This window comes from Tetrao urogallus (genome assembly GCF_951394365.1).
Source record: "Tetrao urogallus genome assembly, chromosome: 3".
Classification (NCBI taxonomy): domain Eukaryota; kingdom Metazoa; phylum Chordata; class Aves; order Galliformes; family Phasianidae; genus Tetrao; species Tetrao urogallus.
Window position 1 is genome coordinate 45,530,884 of NC_136815.1, and position 20,025 is coordinate 45,550,908.

The 20,025-nt window shown below is 37.4% G+C and overlaps 1 protein-coding gene across 1 annotated transcript in view; it reads right to left on the reverse strand.

Moving 5' to 3' along the window:
• RBBP8 (RB binding protein 8, endonuclease) overlaps nt 1–16,053 on the reverse strand; it is a gene marked incomplete at both ends in the record, with an annotated part of 31,248 nt that extends 15,195 nt beyond the window's left edge. The window contains 7 exons of the mRNA XM_079533253.1: nt 504–602; nt 2,203–2,372; nt 4,871–4,946; nt 5,897–6,009; nt 7,535–7,630; nt 10,852–10,894; nt 15,942–16,053. Coding sequence (XP_079389379.1) covers nt 504–602; nt 2,203–2,372; nt 4,871–4,946; nt 5,897–6,009; nt 7,535–7,630; nt 10,852–10,894; nt 15,942–16,053 — 709 coding nt within the window. The remainder of the gene's footprint in view (nt 1–503; nt 603–2,202; nt 2,373–4,870; nt 4,947–5,896; nt 6,010–7,534; nt 7,631–10,851; nt 10,895–15,941) is intronic.
• Between the last annotated feature and the right edge of the window lie 3,972 nt (nt 16,054–20,025).

Here is a 20,025-nt window from a genome sequence, read left to right on the forward strand (position 1 = left end):
ATACTTTAGAGGAAAAAAATCAGGGGCACAAAATTCTTGTCAAAGAATTGTTTAGGGAGAAAGATTTAAGATTTAAAGACTTATAATCAATGCACAAGTACAAAAGGATAATTAATAGAAGCACTTATAAATGTTACATACTCACTTCAGAATAAATACAGTGCTTTGAGTCTTTTATTTCATGTTACAGTTGAAAAAACAGACGTAACTCAATTAAGCAAGTTGACCAAAACAAATCAGCAGTAAGAGCTGGACTGAGGTTCTTTTCATTTCTTGACTCAAAGCCCTTCTGCTATGCTACCAGATCACATTATTCACTGGCATCGAGGTAGGCACTTCAGAAGTAGTTCCGTGATTAAATGTGGTTTCCTTTTTCTGGATCCTTTGTTTAAAGAGAAGGATCACAAACTGAACCTTGGTTGTTTCTAACTCCTCAGCTGTAGTAAGATTTCCCTTGTTTCAATTAGAATTGGAATTAGAACTAAAACTATTAATGCACTTACTTGGTACAGGGGACAGTTGTGGATCACAGGTGTCTGCCACTAGTATCTCCTCTTCATGATGACTGCTTGCTTGTGTGGAATACAGAGGAATTTGAAACTCTAGGAAAAGTTGTATAAACATCATCATGTGACGAAACTACATAGCCTAGTGTCACAGACATGTGCAGACAGAACCAATGTCCTAGTCCTAACACCTAATATGAATTTTGGTGTGTTAGTAGATCCATTCACCTAAGGGCATCTGATTATTTTTAATATTTCATGTTAATTCTCTGTCTCTCAGATATACCTCCTGCTAGTCAGCCATAAAATAATGCTGACACAAAACTATATCACTTTCTACACTGATTGCATAAGCAGTAGGCATCCAATCAATATTTCATTTCTTCATGCAGCACTGAAAGTATTAAAGAGTAAATTGTCAAAGAGAATTAATTTCTGCACCAGCTAAGTTAATGAAAAAGCAAAAAAAAACCTGTGATTTGAATAATGGCCAACCTTCTGTGTGCCATGTAGCCCTGGACACCAATTGCTTTTCTTAACTATTAACCAAGACAGGCATTTACATAATTTCTTTTACATATATATAGATAGATAAGAATCTTATATATATATATATAGATAGATAAGAATCTTATATATATCTATAGATAGATAAGAATCTTTTATATATATATAGATAGATAGATAAGATAGATATATATAAATATATAAAACTTTGCTTTAATCTGATAGCTCAAGTTTTTTATTCAGAAAATTGAGAGAAGCATGTTTAGAAAAGGTTAGCTGCTCACAACACCAAAATCAGATGCTTAAAATAAAGGGCATGAATAACCAACTCACCCTATTCCCCCATATTTGTTCTGCTTTTATTCTTAGAAAGCTTTTAGGCAAGACTTATATTTAGATCCAATCACACATGTTTTTAAAATACTTTCAAAAATTATTATTATTTCAGAAGATAAATTAATGCATTAAAAGCACCTGGATTGTTTATTATATTTCCTGCGTATCATTAGAATACTAACCAAAAGTTCCTTACCACAAAAACATCTATTATGGTTAAAACACATTAGAGCTATCTGTGTGATATTACAGAAGCAACTCTGGAAGCCAAATTTGCAAAGCATCTCCAGACTTTGACACACACATGCAAAAAAGCAAAGATTGTATTGGGGCTTAAAAAAAAAAAAAAAAAAAAAAAAAAAAAAAAAAAAAGACTGTATAGCTACTAGAATTAAGATATCTATGGGGTTTAGAAATACTACTTTAAGCGCAGAACAATTGCAGAAAGTGGCTAAATAATTGTTTCACTCTCCACTAGATGGTGATAGAGCTGTACACACAAGTCAAACTCTTTTGGTCAGCCTGGAGTTACAGCAGATTTTTGGGTCAGGAACCTGTTGCATTATTAGGAGGTTAAGACAATCTTTGAGCTGTGATACAGCAGTTGCTGCTAAAGCTATTTTTCCACTCAACATATTCATATATATATACACATTCATATATTATTGAATAGATTGGAAAAAAAAAAACTACAAACCAAAAAAAAAGGCAGAAGAACAGCTGAGACTTTTTTGTTGTTGCTTTTGTTTTCACTCTTTGCAATCAAACTTACGTTTTTTAGTCTTCAATCCTTTAAATTTTTGAAACATAGTTTAAAAAAAAAAAAACCCAACCAAACAATACCATCTCTTACCACTGCTGCTCTTTGTCAGTTCCAAATCTGGCTGCGTATGCTCTGTGTATCGGATATGCCTATTCTCTTTTTTCCTCCTCATACGATTTACCATAGAAAATGAAGAAGTAACAACTGGAGAATCTGGAATGACGCCTTCTTCTACATCCATTGCTTGTTGCTTTTGCTCCCTGGAGACCAAATTAGGTGGTCAAATAAATCTTTGAGTTCACAAAATGCAGAGTTTTAGCATGCAGGACAATCACGTGGTTTAAGAAAACAAGAATTTAGCAGATACAGACATCTCAATAATACCACTGTAAAATAAATACACATATACTACTACTACCACCAAGCTTTTTAATAACAAATTCATAATTGCCCCAAGAAGTTGCCCATAATAAATCCAAGAAGAGCTTACAACCCCAGCTCTTCACATCAGAAGTGAGCATCCTACTATTGTACCACAGAAGATGTTTTCCTTGGGAGGGGAGGAAGGGGGCAGAAAACACCAGCCAACAAAAAACACCAAACAAGAATTGTGTCATTTGTGACCCATCCTCTGAAGTATATTCTTTAATGAAACATGCTTGAATGGATGGACTAACGCACTCTTCCTGGGTGGAATTTCATGCATACTCTTAAAGAGAGCACTTCCAACGTAGAATGAAGCTTTCAGACAACTTCAAACTGTAATGAACAGTGTTATACCAAAAGCAACCCCTCTCCAGACCATTTGATGTTACCTCTTATTCACCTCACAGAAGCTTTCACAGAGTAGCACAAAAAGCAATGCAAATCACTCATAAAGAGCAGTGTAAACAATACGAAACATGAGTTACCTAACATTATTTTCTCTCACAGTCATCTCTAACAATATATTTTAGAGTCAGTATACAAAAATTTGCTTAACAAATAACTAGAACTTTCTTTCCAAGAACTCTTATCTAGCCATGTAAAGAAAGCAAAAACAAAGTTTATTCCAATTCCTTTAACTTTAATTGAGTTTGTTTAGTAGCTAATGAGGGCACTGCTCCCCGTAATACAGTGGTGGTAGTAGAAAATGGAAGAAGCAGTGAAAGATAAACATAAGGAAATCTAACCCTGCCCGCTTGGTCATCTTTAGTAGCACTCTTCCTTATGACTCTCAGGGGAAAACATGGGCAAAAAGATAATTTCTAAACTATAAAGAGGAAAACGTAAGGTTTTGATCTAGAGGAGGAAGAGGAAATAGACAGATATTTCTGTTTGCATCAAAATGAATCGTGGTAGCTCACATAAAATAAGTTTATAATATGAGGGAAAACTATCGGAATCTGTCTGGCTTCAGAGGAGAATTTTTTCCAAAGCTTTGCTTTTTACCATGACTAACTGTGAACATTTAACAACAAACATCGATTCATCCATTCTCTTCTTTGACATCTCAATGAATACTATTGTATGATTCTGTAATTCTTCTTTTCTAGCACATTCACTGAGAAAAATCCTGTAACTGGAATGCTGTGCCATCTACTAGGAATATCTTAAATCAGAACATACAGAAAAACAATGTACTCATCTAGTCACATCACAAATTTATGTCAGCTGATGGAGCACTCATTACATTTACTGGCACAGCCCTGTATTAACAATTGGCCTACTATAAATATTTTCCCCATATCTTAGCTCTGTGCAAGTCAAAATGTAGTTCCTAAATGCCATCACAAAAAAAAAGCTGCTGCAAGAGACATCAAACATTCTCGAAAATGAATTATACAGTAGAAAACAAACAGAAATGTGCTACTAGTAGGTCTTGAAAATGGATACTTCTAAGTGTGATGAATTAAGTTATTCTGAAGAGATGAAATAAACAAGGTGCAGAGATGGGAGACAAACTGAAAAATACAAAAGGAATAGAACCACAGGCCTTTTGATATGAGCTCTGAGTTGTTTGAGTCCTATAACAAAATTACTTTGAGATGAAGATAAGAAAAAAAAATTAGGTGCAGAAAATGCCTTACACATCAAGCCTACACAACCCATCCCATTCCCATCAGCCAACACGGCTTCTTCACAGACAGCAAAAATTGAGCTAAATTTTGGATGATGTCAGACAGTGGCTATACAAGAAAGGAATTACTACCTCTGCCTTGCACAGTGTACCATATTGCTTCATCATATGGTACTTTCTTGGTATCATACCAGACTGCAGATTAACAGTTAATTTATAGCTCTTTTTTTAATCAGCAGCTTCCTTTTTAAAATTGTAAGGTTATCAGAAGTTTGTTTCAAAACTTTACTGAAATATTCTAGAACTCTGACTATTAGAAAAAAGATGTTTCCGTAAGGTGTTTCCTAGGAGGAAACTATATAGAATTTATACAGGAATAAATGTACAAGAGGCAAGACTTCACAATGCATAGTGCATGGAATTATGCAATCATGAAGTCAAACTGAATTTCTACAGCATTTACCCACCTTTTCCATTCAAAAGCCCTGGAGTACAGAGTATATACATGTATGTATGTATATGTAAGCTCTGTAATACGAAGATGTCTGTTTTATGTTGTTCATGTAAAATGGCATTTTCTACTGCCTTTTCACAGTCTATTAAGAACACCCTCAAGTTTAAAAGACTTACAAGTCAGCATTTATATTCCCAGACACTACTATCAAGATTCAGTAAAGACTAGAGACTCTCAAAACTTACTTCAATTCCTTCTGCAGTTGCTGGAACTGTTCAGATATCTTTTTATTTTCATCCTGCAAGCTGTTTTTCTCGTTCACTGCAATTAATAGAGAACAACAAAATCAACTCACACCCGCTATCGTTGTGTTATATGTGATTTTGACAGGTCTTCTAAGGAAACCGAATCAATTCTTAAATCTTAATACCACACACCCTCTATGCCTTACCAAAATGAATTTTCAAGCTAGCCATTAGAAGTGTTATAAAGTGATTGTTAGAAAAGGCAAAGGTGCCGCAATTACTACATCACCACATTACAGAATCACAGAATGGCCAGGGTTGGAAGGGACCTCAAGGCTCATGAATCTCCAGCCCCTCTGCCACATGCAGGACCACCAACTTCCCCATTTAATACTAGACCAGGCTGCCCGGGGTCCCACGCAATCTGGCCTTGAACACCTCCAGGGACGGGGCATCCACAACCTCTCTGGGCAGCCTGTTCCAGCACCTCACCACTCTCATAGTAAAGAGCTTAAAGAACACATTAGTTCCACAGAATCATTAATTACTCTCATCTGTGTGCACACAAGTGAGCCAGTGTTGTAAAGACGAATTAACTGCTCTCTCAGATCCATGGACAAAAATGCCACAGGACACAAGCTTGGCTCAGGCAACTTTTGAACTTGCTACTTTCTGATCACTAGTTACTTCTGAAGTCAAGGCTGCCTTTGGAAACCATGTTATCTGTCATTTTATGCTTTGACTCCAGGAACAAACAAAAGCAGTCAGGTTAGCTCCACTACCTCATGCTGTAAGATTTTCTACATCAATACAATTGCAGCATTAGCACTTCAATCTACGTGAAGGTGATTCAAATGACAAGTAATTGCCATGTGTTCATATTTTCAGACTGCTGAATCTCCTGACAGAACTCCTTGAACTTACAAATACACACCACAAGTACATTCTACAAAGTTACAGGAATTCACGTAGTACCAGTTTATAAAACACATCGCTTTTGTTTGCAGACATGTGGATAAAACTCACTAAGCTCGGTGATGAGTTTAAGATTCTGCTGTCGGATGTTCTCAAACTCCAGCTGTTTCTTTCTCATATGTTCTTCAGTTACAGCGCAACGATCACATAATCCTGCTCTTAGCCTTCAGTAAAATTAAGAGAATAAAACTTTATGAAAATAATGCCACACATAAAGCAGCTATCCACACTTAACTGAATGAACAGCAAAACTACCAAACTGGTAAAATAAAAAGGTCAAATACACAGCTCCACCTGTAACAAAAATAAATATGAAAACCTTTAACTTGACACCAAATACTTAGAAGTGGAACTAAAAAGGTTCCGTGAGGCATTGCCTCCATGTTCTCTGATTGTCTAGATTAGTTGTTTGAAGCTCATCTATGATCAGAAAAAGACACAATTTTTAATACACTTTATCTGACATATTCATTTATGCTGGGAAACGTGTGCTCGGTTTACAGATGATAACTACAAGTATTTTATTTCTGGTATACAACAACAATCTAAGCAAAAGACAGATTATTTTGATTGCTAAATAAGATACCAGTTGGTTAAGAGTTGTGCTTTGCTGCTGTTAGCAGATGAAAAAAAAAAAAAAAGAAGTTAAATTTCCAATTCTGCAGTTTAATATTGGAAGTAAAAGCTTGATTTATAAGTATTTCCAATATTCCACAATATTAAAAAAGTAAAATACTGAAGATGCCTCTTCATACTAGCTTTTGTCATCTTCCTGAATTAAACTATTTTAAATATTATTTATTTTTTTGTTTGTTTTCCAGTATATATTTCATCTCCAAGGGATTAGAGAACTCTGCTCTCCACACAAATCTCTCTCTACTTAGGTGTCGTGAAGGTTTAATACCTGCCTGGCTACAAGTTTATGCCTAATGCATTTTACAGAGAATCAGAGTTGAAAGCAAGTTTTGAGTACTGCAGCTCTAAGATTTGATGTAACATGGGAATGTGAGAAAATAATTTCATATGAAATGATCTGTTCACAGAAAACTTCTGAGAGTCTTTTAGCAACAAATTTAAACACACACTCACCAGAACAGATACATACATATATATACATATACATACATACATACATACATATATATATATATATTTTTTTTTTAAGAGGATGAAAAAAGCACTGTAATCTCACATCTATTGGTTTTGGTTTGCTGTAACAACAAACTGTTGCTGCAGCAACAGAAGCGGAAAAGCGAAAGACAAAACAGATCAAAAGGTGATCAGAGTGGCTGAATCAGAGTGGCAAGAGACAGAACAACTGATGAAGTTTACACAGAACAGGCCTGCAAAACTGAAAGATTTCTTAATGAATCAGTCCATTTGTTTCAAAATACATTACAGAGCTTACCCTAGGGTTTTGTATTTGTATTATTCTATGACTGACAGAAAATTTAACTCAAAAAATGTTTAACTCAAAAACTTGTTAAACTTCAATTTGCCTTTACCAAGCTAAGCATGTAGAAAATAATCTGATTCGCTCATAAGAATTTGAATTCTATGCTTCTTTAAAACACACTACCAGGCCTGCATTAGAAAAGGACTGGCTTACAAACAAGCAACACCGCAAAATAAACAGAGCTACTCTGAAACAAACCCCCGAACTATAACTAAAAAAATACACTAGTTCACCTGTCTTCTAGAACCTTGATTGTGTCATGAAGTGCCTTTTGCTGCTCTCTGAGCTGTTGGTTCTTGGTGTAAAACTCTTCAAGCCTCTCCGCATCCCTAAAATCAAAAGAAAATAGGAAGTTACTTCCAACTTTAAGTTACAGCTTTTACTTTTTCAATAGAGAATTACCTCTGGTATATTTTTCATATTATTGGGTAAGGCAATAAATGCCCAGTAAGAAAAACTAAGCTGAAGATAAACAAAGTGTTTCCAATGAATGGTAATTTAGTTTAGCCTGAGTTTGAAGAGGAGTCAGCTAGTTTCTAATCCTATCACTGCAGTTGAACTTCTGTTGTTATACCTGTTTTTGGCACAAGACAGAATTCAATTAACAACAGTGAAGACACAAAATCTAATAGCATTCAAGTAATGAGGTCAAGGAACGAAAGCTTGAGCACTTCCTACATCAGTGTCTTGTTGAGAAGCTAAATGGGGACTTTCACAACCAGGTCATTTTGCTTTCTGTTTGTTTTTGTTGTTGCTGTTGTTTTGGTTTTTTTTTGTTTTTTTTTTTTTTTTTTAAGCAGTTCAAACTTGTAGCACAGCAAGCCACATTAGGTTAGTAAATCTTCAAATCTGTTAAAGGTTGAATTCCTAAGGCAGCAAATCCAGTCTGTACAACATCGATCTCCAGAACACAAATGGGAAATGAACTCTCTTCCCAAACACTTCAGAAACGGAAGAGCTTGGGGAAAAAAAAAGATTCTCTCTCTACAGAACAGAACTGTTAAAATAAGAAAGAATACTTCCTCCTCAAAAGAGCTAAGGAAAACCAGTAAATTCCCAACTTTAGCTCCCCTTGACTTTTATTATCCGACCATAGCATCTCCAGGATTCAAACGAAGTATGAGCACTTGGCATAATTTTTCTATAAGCTTTCAGGAGAAGTGAAGCAGGTAAATGTATGCAACATGACAATTTCTAACTTCTGAGAACTCATTCCTAGCTCTTCTTTTTAACACTGAATCTTCTGAGTATTGCAAGAAAACAGGTGTTTGTTCTCAGCACCTCGAGATGAATTATTTAAGAAAGCCATGAAATGGGCTGAGCCAAAAAGATGACAAGAACAAACACAACAGGTAAAGAAAATATATTTACTGACTTGTTCATACAATTCTTTTACACAGATACACTTTTAAATCAGCACTTCCTTTAGGATACATTAATCAAACACATTAGCATACTGCTGGTCACATGATTACTACAGAAATAAAAGAAATTAACCATAATGAGTCATAAAGTGAATGGGACAGCAGGAGCCTCTGAAGCATATAGTCCAGACATATGTTATTAAGTCTGAAACTTTTAAAGGAGCTCTTTTATGTGTGCACTACTATACAGACTTTATTGTCCTTTTCAACTGCATATACCATAAAATGGTTAAATGATAACAGTAAGATGGACTCCTGGACTTGTACTTTGATATAGAGAAGGCAAAGGTCTGTTACTTCAGTTCATTAACCAAGCTGGGCCATGGAAAATGAAACATCTGCAGAAAGCAGACTATTCTTCTGATGCCTGTGACAAAAAATACCCGATATTTTTCAGTTTATGAAACTTACAGAAATCTGTAAAAATACTCAGTAATAACTAATACTCAACCTCTTCCACTGAAATCCTACAAGATGTCACAGTAAGATATTGAAACGACAGGAGGAACAAGGCTTTTTGTCTTTCATTCCAGTCCAGTCGATAAACTTAACAGACATTTTTGGCTATGAGGCACTCATAATGAATGGCCCCTCACCCAGCATTTACGAGTCAGCAGACCAACACTGAGGTGGGGTGCAATATAAGGCACTCATTGTCAGCCGATTACGAAGTCTGAAACTTTAAACCACAGGTATTCAGATGCATCAAGGAGAACAAGATCTCCTACATAAGAGTATTGTATCTACAATGCGGCAATCGGATTCCAACAAACAATAATTAAAGCATTCGATGCACGTTCAGTCATACTGCTGATAACAGTCAGCATCTTGAGAAGTAATTGATCAATTTCAGATTTTCAGGATGTGGAAGCAACTGATGATATACCAGATCAAATTAACAATAACAACAAGAGACCATTTCAGCCTTTCAGATTAGAAACAAAACAATGACTTCAACTTGTGAACTGGGACATAATAACAAGTTATTAAGCTCTTCTCCCTTTAGGAAAGCACACATAGCCTGTAAGCATAAAACATAACAGCAAATACGTGCTAACTGAAAGGAATCTAATAACTGCAAGAGCTCATCCATATGTAGTAACATAAATAGATTTATTGTGATACTGCAGAAAAGTTGACCAACCTTGATCCTGAGGAGCAGGTGCACATGTGGGGGAACTGGCAGTTAGCAATGTGAGTATTCTTGGGAAGGTAAGCACTGCTGTGGGTTTGGGATATTGCTGTGCAAATGCAGGAGATGTCTCATAGTGCTGGAATAGGATGAATGCTGTTCTGGGAGTGCTTGTTAACCCTTCCTTTTGTGATCCTGTCCTGCACTGTTCTTTCAGCTGCCACCTCTATCTCCTAGCAGCTTCTCTGCAGCATTTATAAGCCCACTCACTGGTCAAACATCACAGATTTTTGTCTAGCTATCTACTGGAAGTTATCTAGGGAAGGGAACAACACAGGCATAACACAACCAAGGCCAATTTCTTCCAAAAGCTAAATGAGAGGAAGCAAGAACACTTTTTCTGGAAGTAAGGCATAGATATAATTACTGAAGAACAGTAATAATGGCAGACAACAAACTGAATGTGTCCAGTAGCAGAATAAACAAGCATGGAAAAGGTAGCATTATTTCACATTGCCATAATTTTGCTTCAAAAAACAGCCAGGAAAATATAAATATGTATTAATATATATTAAATATTAACATATATTAAATAGATATCTAGTTTAAAAAAAGTCTAAAACAAAAAAACAAAAAAAAACAACATTTCTTGTCTTGCCACTTCTCTTTCACAGATCCTACCTAAATTTTCAAATATCTTCCTAATTAGAAATGTTAATAAACTCAGTGGGCACTCTAGAAACAGGAAAATTTTAGCAGTCTCTGTTCAAGGAAAACAAATGCAGTTTTCAGGTGCTATAAAGGTTCTGTTGAGGTCCTATAAAGAGTAACATACATTTTTATACGACTTTAACTGAATTATTAAAGTGAGCAGAATTTTCTGTGTCTGAAAGAAGCCTCCCCAATACCTTAATTGAACCTTACAGGAATAACAGGTCATTATTTGTACTTAGACCCTCCTTTAACAAGTTCGATCATCAGTATGACTACTTACAAACATCTTTCCTTTTTCAGCTTGGATATTTTCAGTTGTAAGCCTGAAAAGTGGAAAGAAAAAAAATATTACACATTATACAACACTCTCAGAGGGTAAGTCTTGTTTTGCCAATGACATATGTACAAGAGAGAAAGTAGTGACTAATTTGGAGAGAAAAGGGGCAATTCTTGGCTATGTTCTGCAATATGCTGGAAACAAATAAAGCTATTACAATTTCCAGGCAATGGGGACTTCTTAAACACTCAGGTTTGCACATAACAGCACCCTTTTGGAAAAAGAAGGGAAAAAAAAAACCTAAAACAACAAACCACAAAACCACATACGTGTGAATACCAACTACAGTCAATGTATTTTCAACGCCTCTGCACACATGACACAAAATACATGCTGTGCATATATATATATATATATATATATATATATGCATGATACCACACTTGAAATCTAGCCTGCAATCAATGACTCAAAGAATGTACTACACTAGATATACGTAAGGGAAGCTTACTAAAAATATGTTTCAGAGCTTTAAAGTACCAAAGGACAGTGCACTCTATTAGAGGTATTGCCCAGCTTAAGAGAGATGCAGTGACATTTGTGATACTATCCATACGCAAGCTGGCCATTCCCGTTTTGAATAAATAGCTATTAGCAATCAGACCCTAGCTATTTAACATTTTCTTAATTATATATGCCATAGTAAATTTAGGAAAACATCAGAAGGCTATGAACAATTTGAGTTTGAGCACCAGGTTTCTTGTGAACTTTCTTGCAAACGCATTAGTCTTCTGGGAAGATGTAATGGCACCAGAATACTTCTAGAACCTCTGGCAATTTTAAATTTAAATCAAGTAACATATCCAATGCGTTCTTACCGTAGGAAAAGCAGGTTAAAGCTGCTAGTAGACTTCTTTTTTCTCCCTTTCACCTTACCACACTTGACTGGGATCAACTCAAAGAGAAAACTACTTGCTTGAGAATGTTCACTTTTCAGGACACTTAAAACACAATGGCCAGGCCAGCCAAAAGCTTGATGAACCCACAATGACACTACTGAGACATGGAGATCAAGAAATACTTACTGCTTAAAACAAACAAAAAAGTATTAAGAAATATGGCAAGATCTCTTTTATTTCTAGGTGGCCAACACCTGTGAGATGTTAGGTTCTGTCAAGCATATCAGCGCAGAAAGAGGGTTTGGGTGTTTTTTTTTGTTTTTTTTTTAAAAAAAAAAAGTAGTTGCTCTTCATTAAGTCAATTAGGCATCTGCAATTAGAACCCCTATAAAGGGTGCTTTAATGCTGCTCCACACCCATCGGAAGGAATGAAGCTGCACAACAATGCATCTCCTGTATGAACAGGTAGTGCGTTCAGCAAGTATTCAGGATTGTAACACTGGCAATCTGAGCCACAAATTGAAGAGGCAGCACTCAAAAGGCTCAGTACTGTGCTGCAGGTAACACAATCTCACCTCTCACCTGAATGCAAGAGGAACTAAAGTAGCTCCTTCGAGGTTGTGTTCTTTCTTAATTCAAATGATTGCAATGAGAAGGCAGGAAACCAGCTTGTTACATTACTCCGAGAACAGAGAATTACTACATTTGTTGTAATCTCTTAATTTTGCTTTTCCAGAGTGTTGGACACTTTAACCAAGATAATTAAGACAGCTTTCCTTTATCTGTTAAGCAACACAAACAAACTTTCACATTTCCTTATTTAATCATCCACTAAGCATATAGTAGATGTAGTAGTAAAAGCATATAGTAGATAGTAGTAAAAAAACCACGCTATCTACATTCCAAATTCAATTTTCTCTTACACAACGCTCCCATGAAAGACAAGCTACAGACTATAGGAAGTTCACGTTACCTAAAGCTCATTAGTGCTTTAGCAAATGACACTCTTTCTACTAAGATGATGGGAGACTTTCTTTAAACTGTTATTAAAAAGATTAAATACACAACACTGTCTTTAAAAAAGTTGCAGGTTGACTAAATGATGTACCTGCAAGGTTTCAATTAGCAGACATGACAAATACTGTTCTAGAGAATTTTCAAATGCAATAATTCTATCTTCTTAAAATTACAGTGCTTTGGAAGCCTCCAGAATCTGACTTCTAGGAATGGGTTGGACAAGCTTCTGTCAGCATGGACACAGATAAAATCCTACCTTCAGGGTATAGAAATTGACTGGATGACCTCCTGTATTCCCTTCTGGCTCTGTTTTCTATGATTATTTACTTTTGAAGAGCCTTTAGCCATCTCCTTACCGATGGCAATCAATTAGATTGCTTTCCTCATAGTTCTCCCACCTTCAAGGACTACAGTTTTTCCCCCCTATACCTCCATTAGGAGTTTCAGATAAGGAAAAATTGAAAAGAATTAAGCTACATCTTGTACGCATAACTCCTCACATTTGTATGAGAAAAGAGAAAAGATAAAGCTTATACTACAAAGAACAATATCTGAATTCATCCACAGGAACCATGCTGATAAGACATGAGCAGAAAGCATCCATATGATTATTCTGAGCTAGATTTAAGTGTTAGACATCTGCAAAACTTAATCACCATAGGCACTGGAATGGGCTGCCCAGGGAGGTGGTGGAGTCACCGACCCTGGAGGCGTTCAAGGAACATTTGGATTTTGTGTTGAGGGACATGGTTTAGTGAGAGCTATTGTGATGGGTGGATGCTTGGACTGGGTGATCCTGTGGGTCTTTTCCAACCTTGGTGATTCTATGATAACACACCATTACCACGCTGCTTTCTAATTTGCATGAGCTATGCTAGTGTTTCACAGGTTCTACAGGTAGGAATAAAAGCAAGCACAGCTTTAATAACCATTATTCCAAGATGCTGAGCCTGCTCGAAGTCCACGGAAGTCAATCAACTCTGACCATGCCGGGTATCTTCAGGAACTGGGTTGTAGGAGTTCTACTGTTGGCCATGATGATTTGGAGAGAAAATGCTAGATATTTTGTCTGGAGAGCCAAAGTTTGGATTTTTTTTTTTTTTTTTTATAATAAAAATCCACTTTCTAAGGAAAAGGTTGCAATACAAGGTCTGTTTAGCTAGCATGGTAGAAAAGAGAAACATACACTCTTTACAACACAGCAACACAAAGACTCAGCACAACCCATTTAAGAATGTATGAGTTTGAAGTATTCTATTTGTATACTGCTAAATATTCTCTGTATAATATACCTCATCCCTTCAGGCTCTTATGTACAAAAATTCTGCATTCCATGGATTTGTAACAATAAAAAAAACTACTACACAATAGTATCCTGCGCTCTGTGCACACAACACACTTCTTCTCCAACTTTCATTTAATCCAACATCTACCATCTTTAAAAGAAATTTTTGCTGACATTCAGATTGGAAACTCATGAGTCAATTTTAATTCTTATTTATAGACTTCAGAAACAAGCAAAGTCCAGGCAAGCCTGTGTTTGATGTTTCTAAAATATCTTCCAGTAACATTTTCTATAAGAGGATCCCCACCTTTTGAAAAAATTAACTCTCCTTAAGGCATGTCTTTGATGTTATCATGGAAGACCTAATTTTACCTAACACAGTGCGGGACACACTGACAAAGGGCTGGGCATGAAAAAGTCTGCCTAGTGGCAAAATTATCTGGCCCCACCCAACATACATTCTAAAGAGCATCTTTATATGCATAAAGAAAACCAAAATGCTAAATCACGTGCTGCACATCCCAAGAAACTAGAGAAGGGGTCACTCAACATCACCCTCCACATTAGAGCTTTTCGGTTTTCTAGTTTTTGTTGTTCAGACATGCCATAGATTGCCAGATCCCATTCTGTCAGTAATTCTGCTTTTATCTGTAGCTTACATCACACCCACTCCAAAAAGATTTTTTTTTTTAAAGTAAAATCTCAAGAACATAGTAATTTTTTTTTTGTGATTCAGGATACAGTATAAAATTATATTTAATATGGCTATTTTTTAATGGAACAAAAAGCTACTAGCTGGCATCTCTCTCCTTTAGGTTACCAAGTTGTTAGATTTCTTCTTTCCTGCAATTACTAACACAAAGTATGAAGGACCAGCCTTACACATCGTTGAGTTCTGAGGTATGAAACATCTCAAAGTTATAGAGCAATCCTCACAGTTTTTAAAATTCACAAGAAATTATTTGACTGGACCAAAACAGTCAGACCTACATCAGGTCTGAGGCTTGGGAAAATGACTGAGGCTACTGAAATGGTCTGACTATAAAGATCCACTTGTACAACTAAAGCTCATAATTCACAAAAAAGCTCAACTGCTATTATTCCAGCCTAATGAAAACACTATTTTATGCATAGCAATGTTCTCGTTGAATATGCAAGTACTGTTCTAATTCCATTCAGAAAAATGGATTGTGTGACTTCAGATAACCAGATTCAACTTCCAACAAAGTATTTTTAGCACGTTATGAATACTACTTGTGAAACAATATTACAATTATAAATATACAGTGCGATAATTCATCTTTGAGCGTTGCTAATTTTCCATACCACTGAAGGATGGAAAGGCACTAACAGTCAAACCATAGTAAAATTAGTATCACACAGGTCACAAAACACATTATTTATAAAAATGTTGCCTGCTCTTACATTGAGAAATTGCAGGACACTGAAAATTTAATACTTTCCACTTCACTAATTGTAATCTGCAGTGGGATTTGGCACACGTCAGATGAAATTATGCAGATATTTGTTCAGTTATCATTTTGATGTACTTGACATGATTAAAAAAAAAACAAAAACAAAAACAATAACTTGATTTGGTAACTTTAAATCATAACATTAAAGCTAAGCCTCCACTTGAGTATTTCTTAAGCAAAAAGAGATCCCACATAACATTGCATCTTATCTGATCTACCAAATCATTTATAGCTGTTGGCAGTTTAAATGTGATTCTTTTAAATCAGGCTTAGGTGGTCAGTCTGTAGCGATCATTTGTAATCACCCAGTCCATCATCTTACATAACAAGACGTTAAGAATGCACTGAGTTCCACACACGTTCAAACCTCCCCAGTGGTACCAGATAAAAATCTGCTTTCACAGCAAGCTGTTTTACCTTGCACTTCTTTATCATGACATTCTTTCAGTTTGGACCACAGTTCCTTGAAGAAATCTCCAGCAGGTTCTGCAGAACTGGGGCTCCCACAAGTTCCCCCAGACGCATTCATCTTGTTTTTTCTGCTCTCAACTTCTTGATTTGTTTGCAGAACTGGCGCACTCTCACACTAAGTTTTAAACAGCATAGTTATGGAGCTGTTTCTGAAGACAGGTGTATGCCTGTAATGACAGATCGACAACACTTATGTTTGCATTTATCAGAGCATAACATACAGCCATGGATGAAAGACAAAGCTCACACATATTCTTGTCAAGTTGCACTTATTCATTGACAGTCACACTCTAAGCATGGAAGATGCAAATACTGTGCTGCAGCTAATTATAAAATTGTTCCTTCTACCCCCCCGCCCCTTAAACAGTTATCAAATTAAAAATAGATTAAGATGTTTGTGTGTTTTTATTCCTCCTCTGCATAAAACTACAGCTGTCTTCTAAAAGCAATCCACACTTCTAAAGTTTTGCTGTCAGTAAAACTGTTTGTCAGACATTTTATCAGACATACATTTGTGTACATGCATTCTTTACATACGTAGGATTCAAATGACACTCTTCTGCAAAAAGAAGCCTGGATCTCCTTGAAATCTTCCTGATTCTACTATGAAAGTATTCCTATGCCATGATACAAAGGTACTAGATCAATCTCAGAATTCATGAATCCCCCAAACACCCGTAGTTCAGGATAACCATCAGACTGCTTTGTCTTAAAAAAACAGGCTGCCTATACAGATAGAATTTTACTTGTAATTCTTCTTCTTTCTTAGCAGAGATAATTCCCTCAGGTGATCTACAGAGGAAGCATGGTACACAGATCTAATCAGTGCACTGGGTGTCCAATACAGACACACTCATGTAATCACTCTCCTTCAGTTCCCCATGAATATGTCTTCTGGCTTAACTGCTCACTGTGATAACCTGGTGGTCAGCAATCCAGCCTAGGAGCTGGAAGCCTTGGATGCTGTTTCTTTTCTCAAAGCTCTGTGTATAGGGTTAAGTAAGTCACTTTCGTTTCCGTTTGCACATCCTTAACTTGGAATAATGTAATAAATGGAGCACAGCAATTCTCAAACCATATGTTTTCTACAGTGCACTGACACAGAGATGCAGTAACAGCAGGTAACAGAACATTCAGCAATGGTTAGACATTGCCAGATTTGCTTCAATACGCCACATCTTAAAAAGTGCAGTAGCCCATTTCGGTGCATGATTTCAAACCGGCTCACGTTCTCATGCTGAGAATAGAACATAAGATTACCTTTCCAAGTCAGCAATGCCTACAGCTCTTCAGCTCAAGTTGGACGGCACTCTGCTCGCATCTCCGTGGCTGAAACGCTCTGCTTTGCGTGCTGCCATCGTACAGTGCTTCCCTATGGAACCGATGGCCTAGTGACATTGGGAATGGCTCGTACACTCTTATTTCCCTACCTCCAGCCGCACATACTTCAGGAAACATTCCCTTCCGGACCGCGCTCCCCTCCTCCTGTTGCCCCTCACAGGTACCGGGCTGACGGAACGTGCACCTCTCCCGGAGCTCTTCCTCACCCCCTGACCCAGCAGTACGGCACCAGCGCTGCGCCCTCACCCCACGAGCGGAGCTCCCCGCTCCTCCCGGCCATGACCATCGCCTGACAACCGGCCAGCGTCCCACCGCGAGCGCGGTCTCTTAGCAAGGCCAAGCCCCGGCGGCGGGGGGCTTCCCACTGCCGGCCGCGCTGCAGCGCAGCGCCCGGTACCAGAGGGCGGTGAGGCGGAGGGCGCGCGCCGTTACCTGGTTGGCTCCCGGCTGCTCCGCAAGAAACGGCGGGAAAAGCGAAAGCTCAGAGCGAGTGCCTTTCCCTGCGTTTGGGGAGGGGCCGGGGGCAGGTCTCGCGATGGTTCCGCGCCGCTCTCGCGAGAGCGGAGCTGCGAGGGGCCGGGGGCACTGTCGGGAGTCTGAGGGGGTGGGTTGTTGGTGAGGGGCGCGGTTAGGCGTAGCCGGCAGGGAACGTTATAGGAAGCCGAGGGAGTGTCGGGATTTGTCGTCTGTTGGCTGTTGGGATTTGCGCATCGAGCGTATTTGCAGTGCTTTTTATCCCGTTCTTGATCTCGGCAGATTGCTGTGTTTGCTGCCTTGGCATGTGGCAGAGCAGTCCAAGGCATGCTTTAATGCATCATGTGGCTGTGAAAACCTGTAGGCTCATGTAATTGTCATGGCTTTAGGCAGCAGAGGCTGGCTGATCTATGTGATACATTGCGTGTCACTTGAGATTTTTACCAATTTTATTTATTTATTTATTTTACTCAAATTGCAGGTGAATGTTCTGTGGTTCTTCAGAACCAACTCTGCCCTCTGCCATGAAGTAATCCCCTCGATCTTTGATTCATAATTCTTAGTCATGAAATAGAAAACAAAACACTGATTTTCTGTACTATTATTGTGCCTTTATGTGATTCCACATCGCCATTTTGGTGTATATAGAAACGCTTACATACACAGATTAGTGACATCCTTACCCTGGTGATCTGTTTGGAAGGGCCAGTGCTGCAAGCACATGCTTCCCAGTCTATTAATTCGTAGAATCATAGAGGATCCCATGTTGGAAGGGACCCACAAGAGTCATGGAGTCCAACTCCTGACTCCACAGACCACCCAAAAATCAGAGCCTGTATCTAAGAGCATTTCCAGTTGTTTCTTGAACTCCAGCAGACTGAGGCTATGACTGCTGCCCTGGGGAGCTTGTTCCATGCCCATTGCCCTCTCATGAAAAACCTTGCCCTAATATCCAACCTTACATCTAACCTAGTTACAGTATTAGTTGTTCAGGTGTTCAGTAGATGTTAGTAGCAGTTTCACCTTACTCTTGTTACATTACTCAGACCACTCAAATCTCCAGGAAGTATCATATCCAGAAAGAGCTACAGCGTAAGTAAAATAGAATCTGAGATACCATTTTAACATTTCTGAGATATCTTGAAATACTGTCAGACAGGAGTTCTAGGTGATTACATAGACTCAAATCTGTTTTCATCTCTTGAGAATATTCTGTTTCCCAACAACTGTATACCTTGAGTTTTGAAGTATTTCAAAAATCTTATTATTAACTCTTCCACTAATTCCTCAGCATTGTTTAACCACTTATTTTCCACGCAACTTAAAATAAATCTAGTGTTCAGTAACTCAGCAGCACATTATCAATTTGGTATATTGTAATTTCAGTACATTCATCTTACGGAAGAAACTACCATCATAGGTTGCCTTAGATGCTCTGGTATTCTTAAATAATCACTGTAAATACTGTCTTAGTAGCAGCTTTGTATTCTGCTTTTGAAGCTTCTCTAATCTGAAAGTTAGTGATGTAGGAAAGTAATCTTTTCCTTACAGTTAAAAGAAACAGGTGTCTTAGATACATATGAAGACCTGATAAGTAGCAATAAAATTGTCCTCTTCCTTATTCGTTGGGTGCTTTACCATAAATCTTTCTTTCTGTTTATAGAAAGCACTCCAGAAAATAGTGTCATCAATTTTATTTCCCAATAAACTCTTTGAGCAGCTTATTTTCATATTTGTTCATGCTGAATGAACTTTACAGCAATACAATTCCATTGACTTCTACAGTGCTATCCTTATCTGCATAACAATAAGCGATAATGGATTAAGACCAGCAATTGAACTTTACATTTATCTCCCTTCCAGATTTATTTGATTTTATGTATTTCATAATCATGTATTTGATCATGAATTACTGCACAGATCCCTGGCTCATTAAACATACTAGAAAACTACTGAAGAGTCATATATTGCATTTATACTGGATGTCTTAAGCTAGTTAGTCTGACTGGAACTCATCTCATTCATCTCCTAAGAGTAAACACCACACCTAGACAATAAAACTGTTGAGAAAAGACTTCAGTGTTCTGCTTGATCAGTGGCAAAACTTTTTGTAGTGTTTTGGCTCATGTTCAGATTTCAAAATAATATGGCACAATAAACTAGGTGACAGAATACTTATCCATGAGCAATTCTGAAGAAGAGAACCTAATTTAAT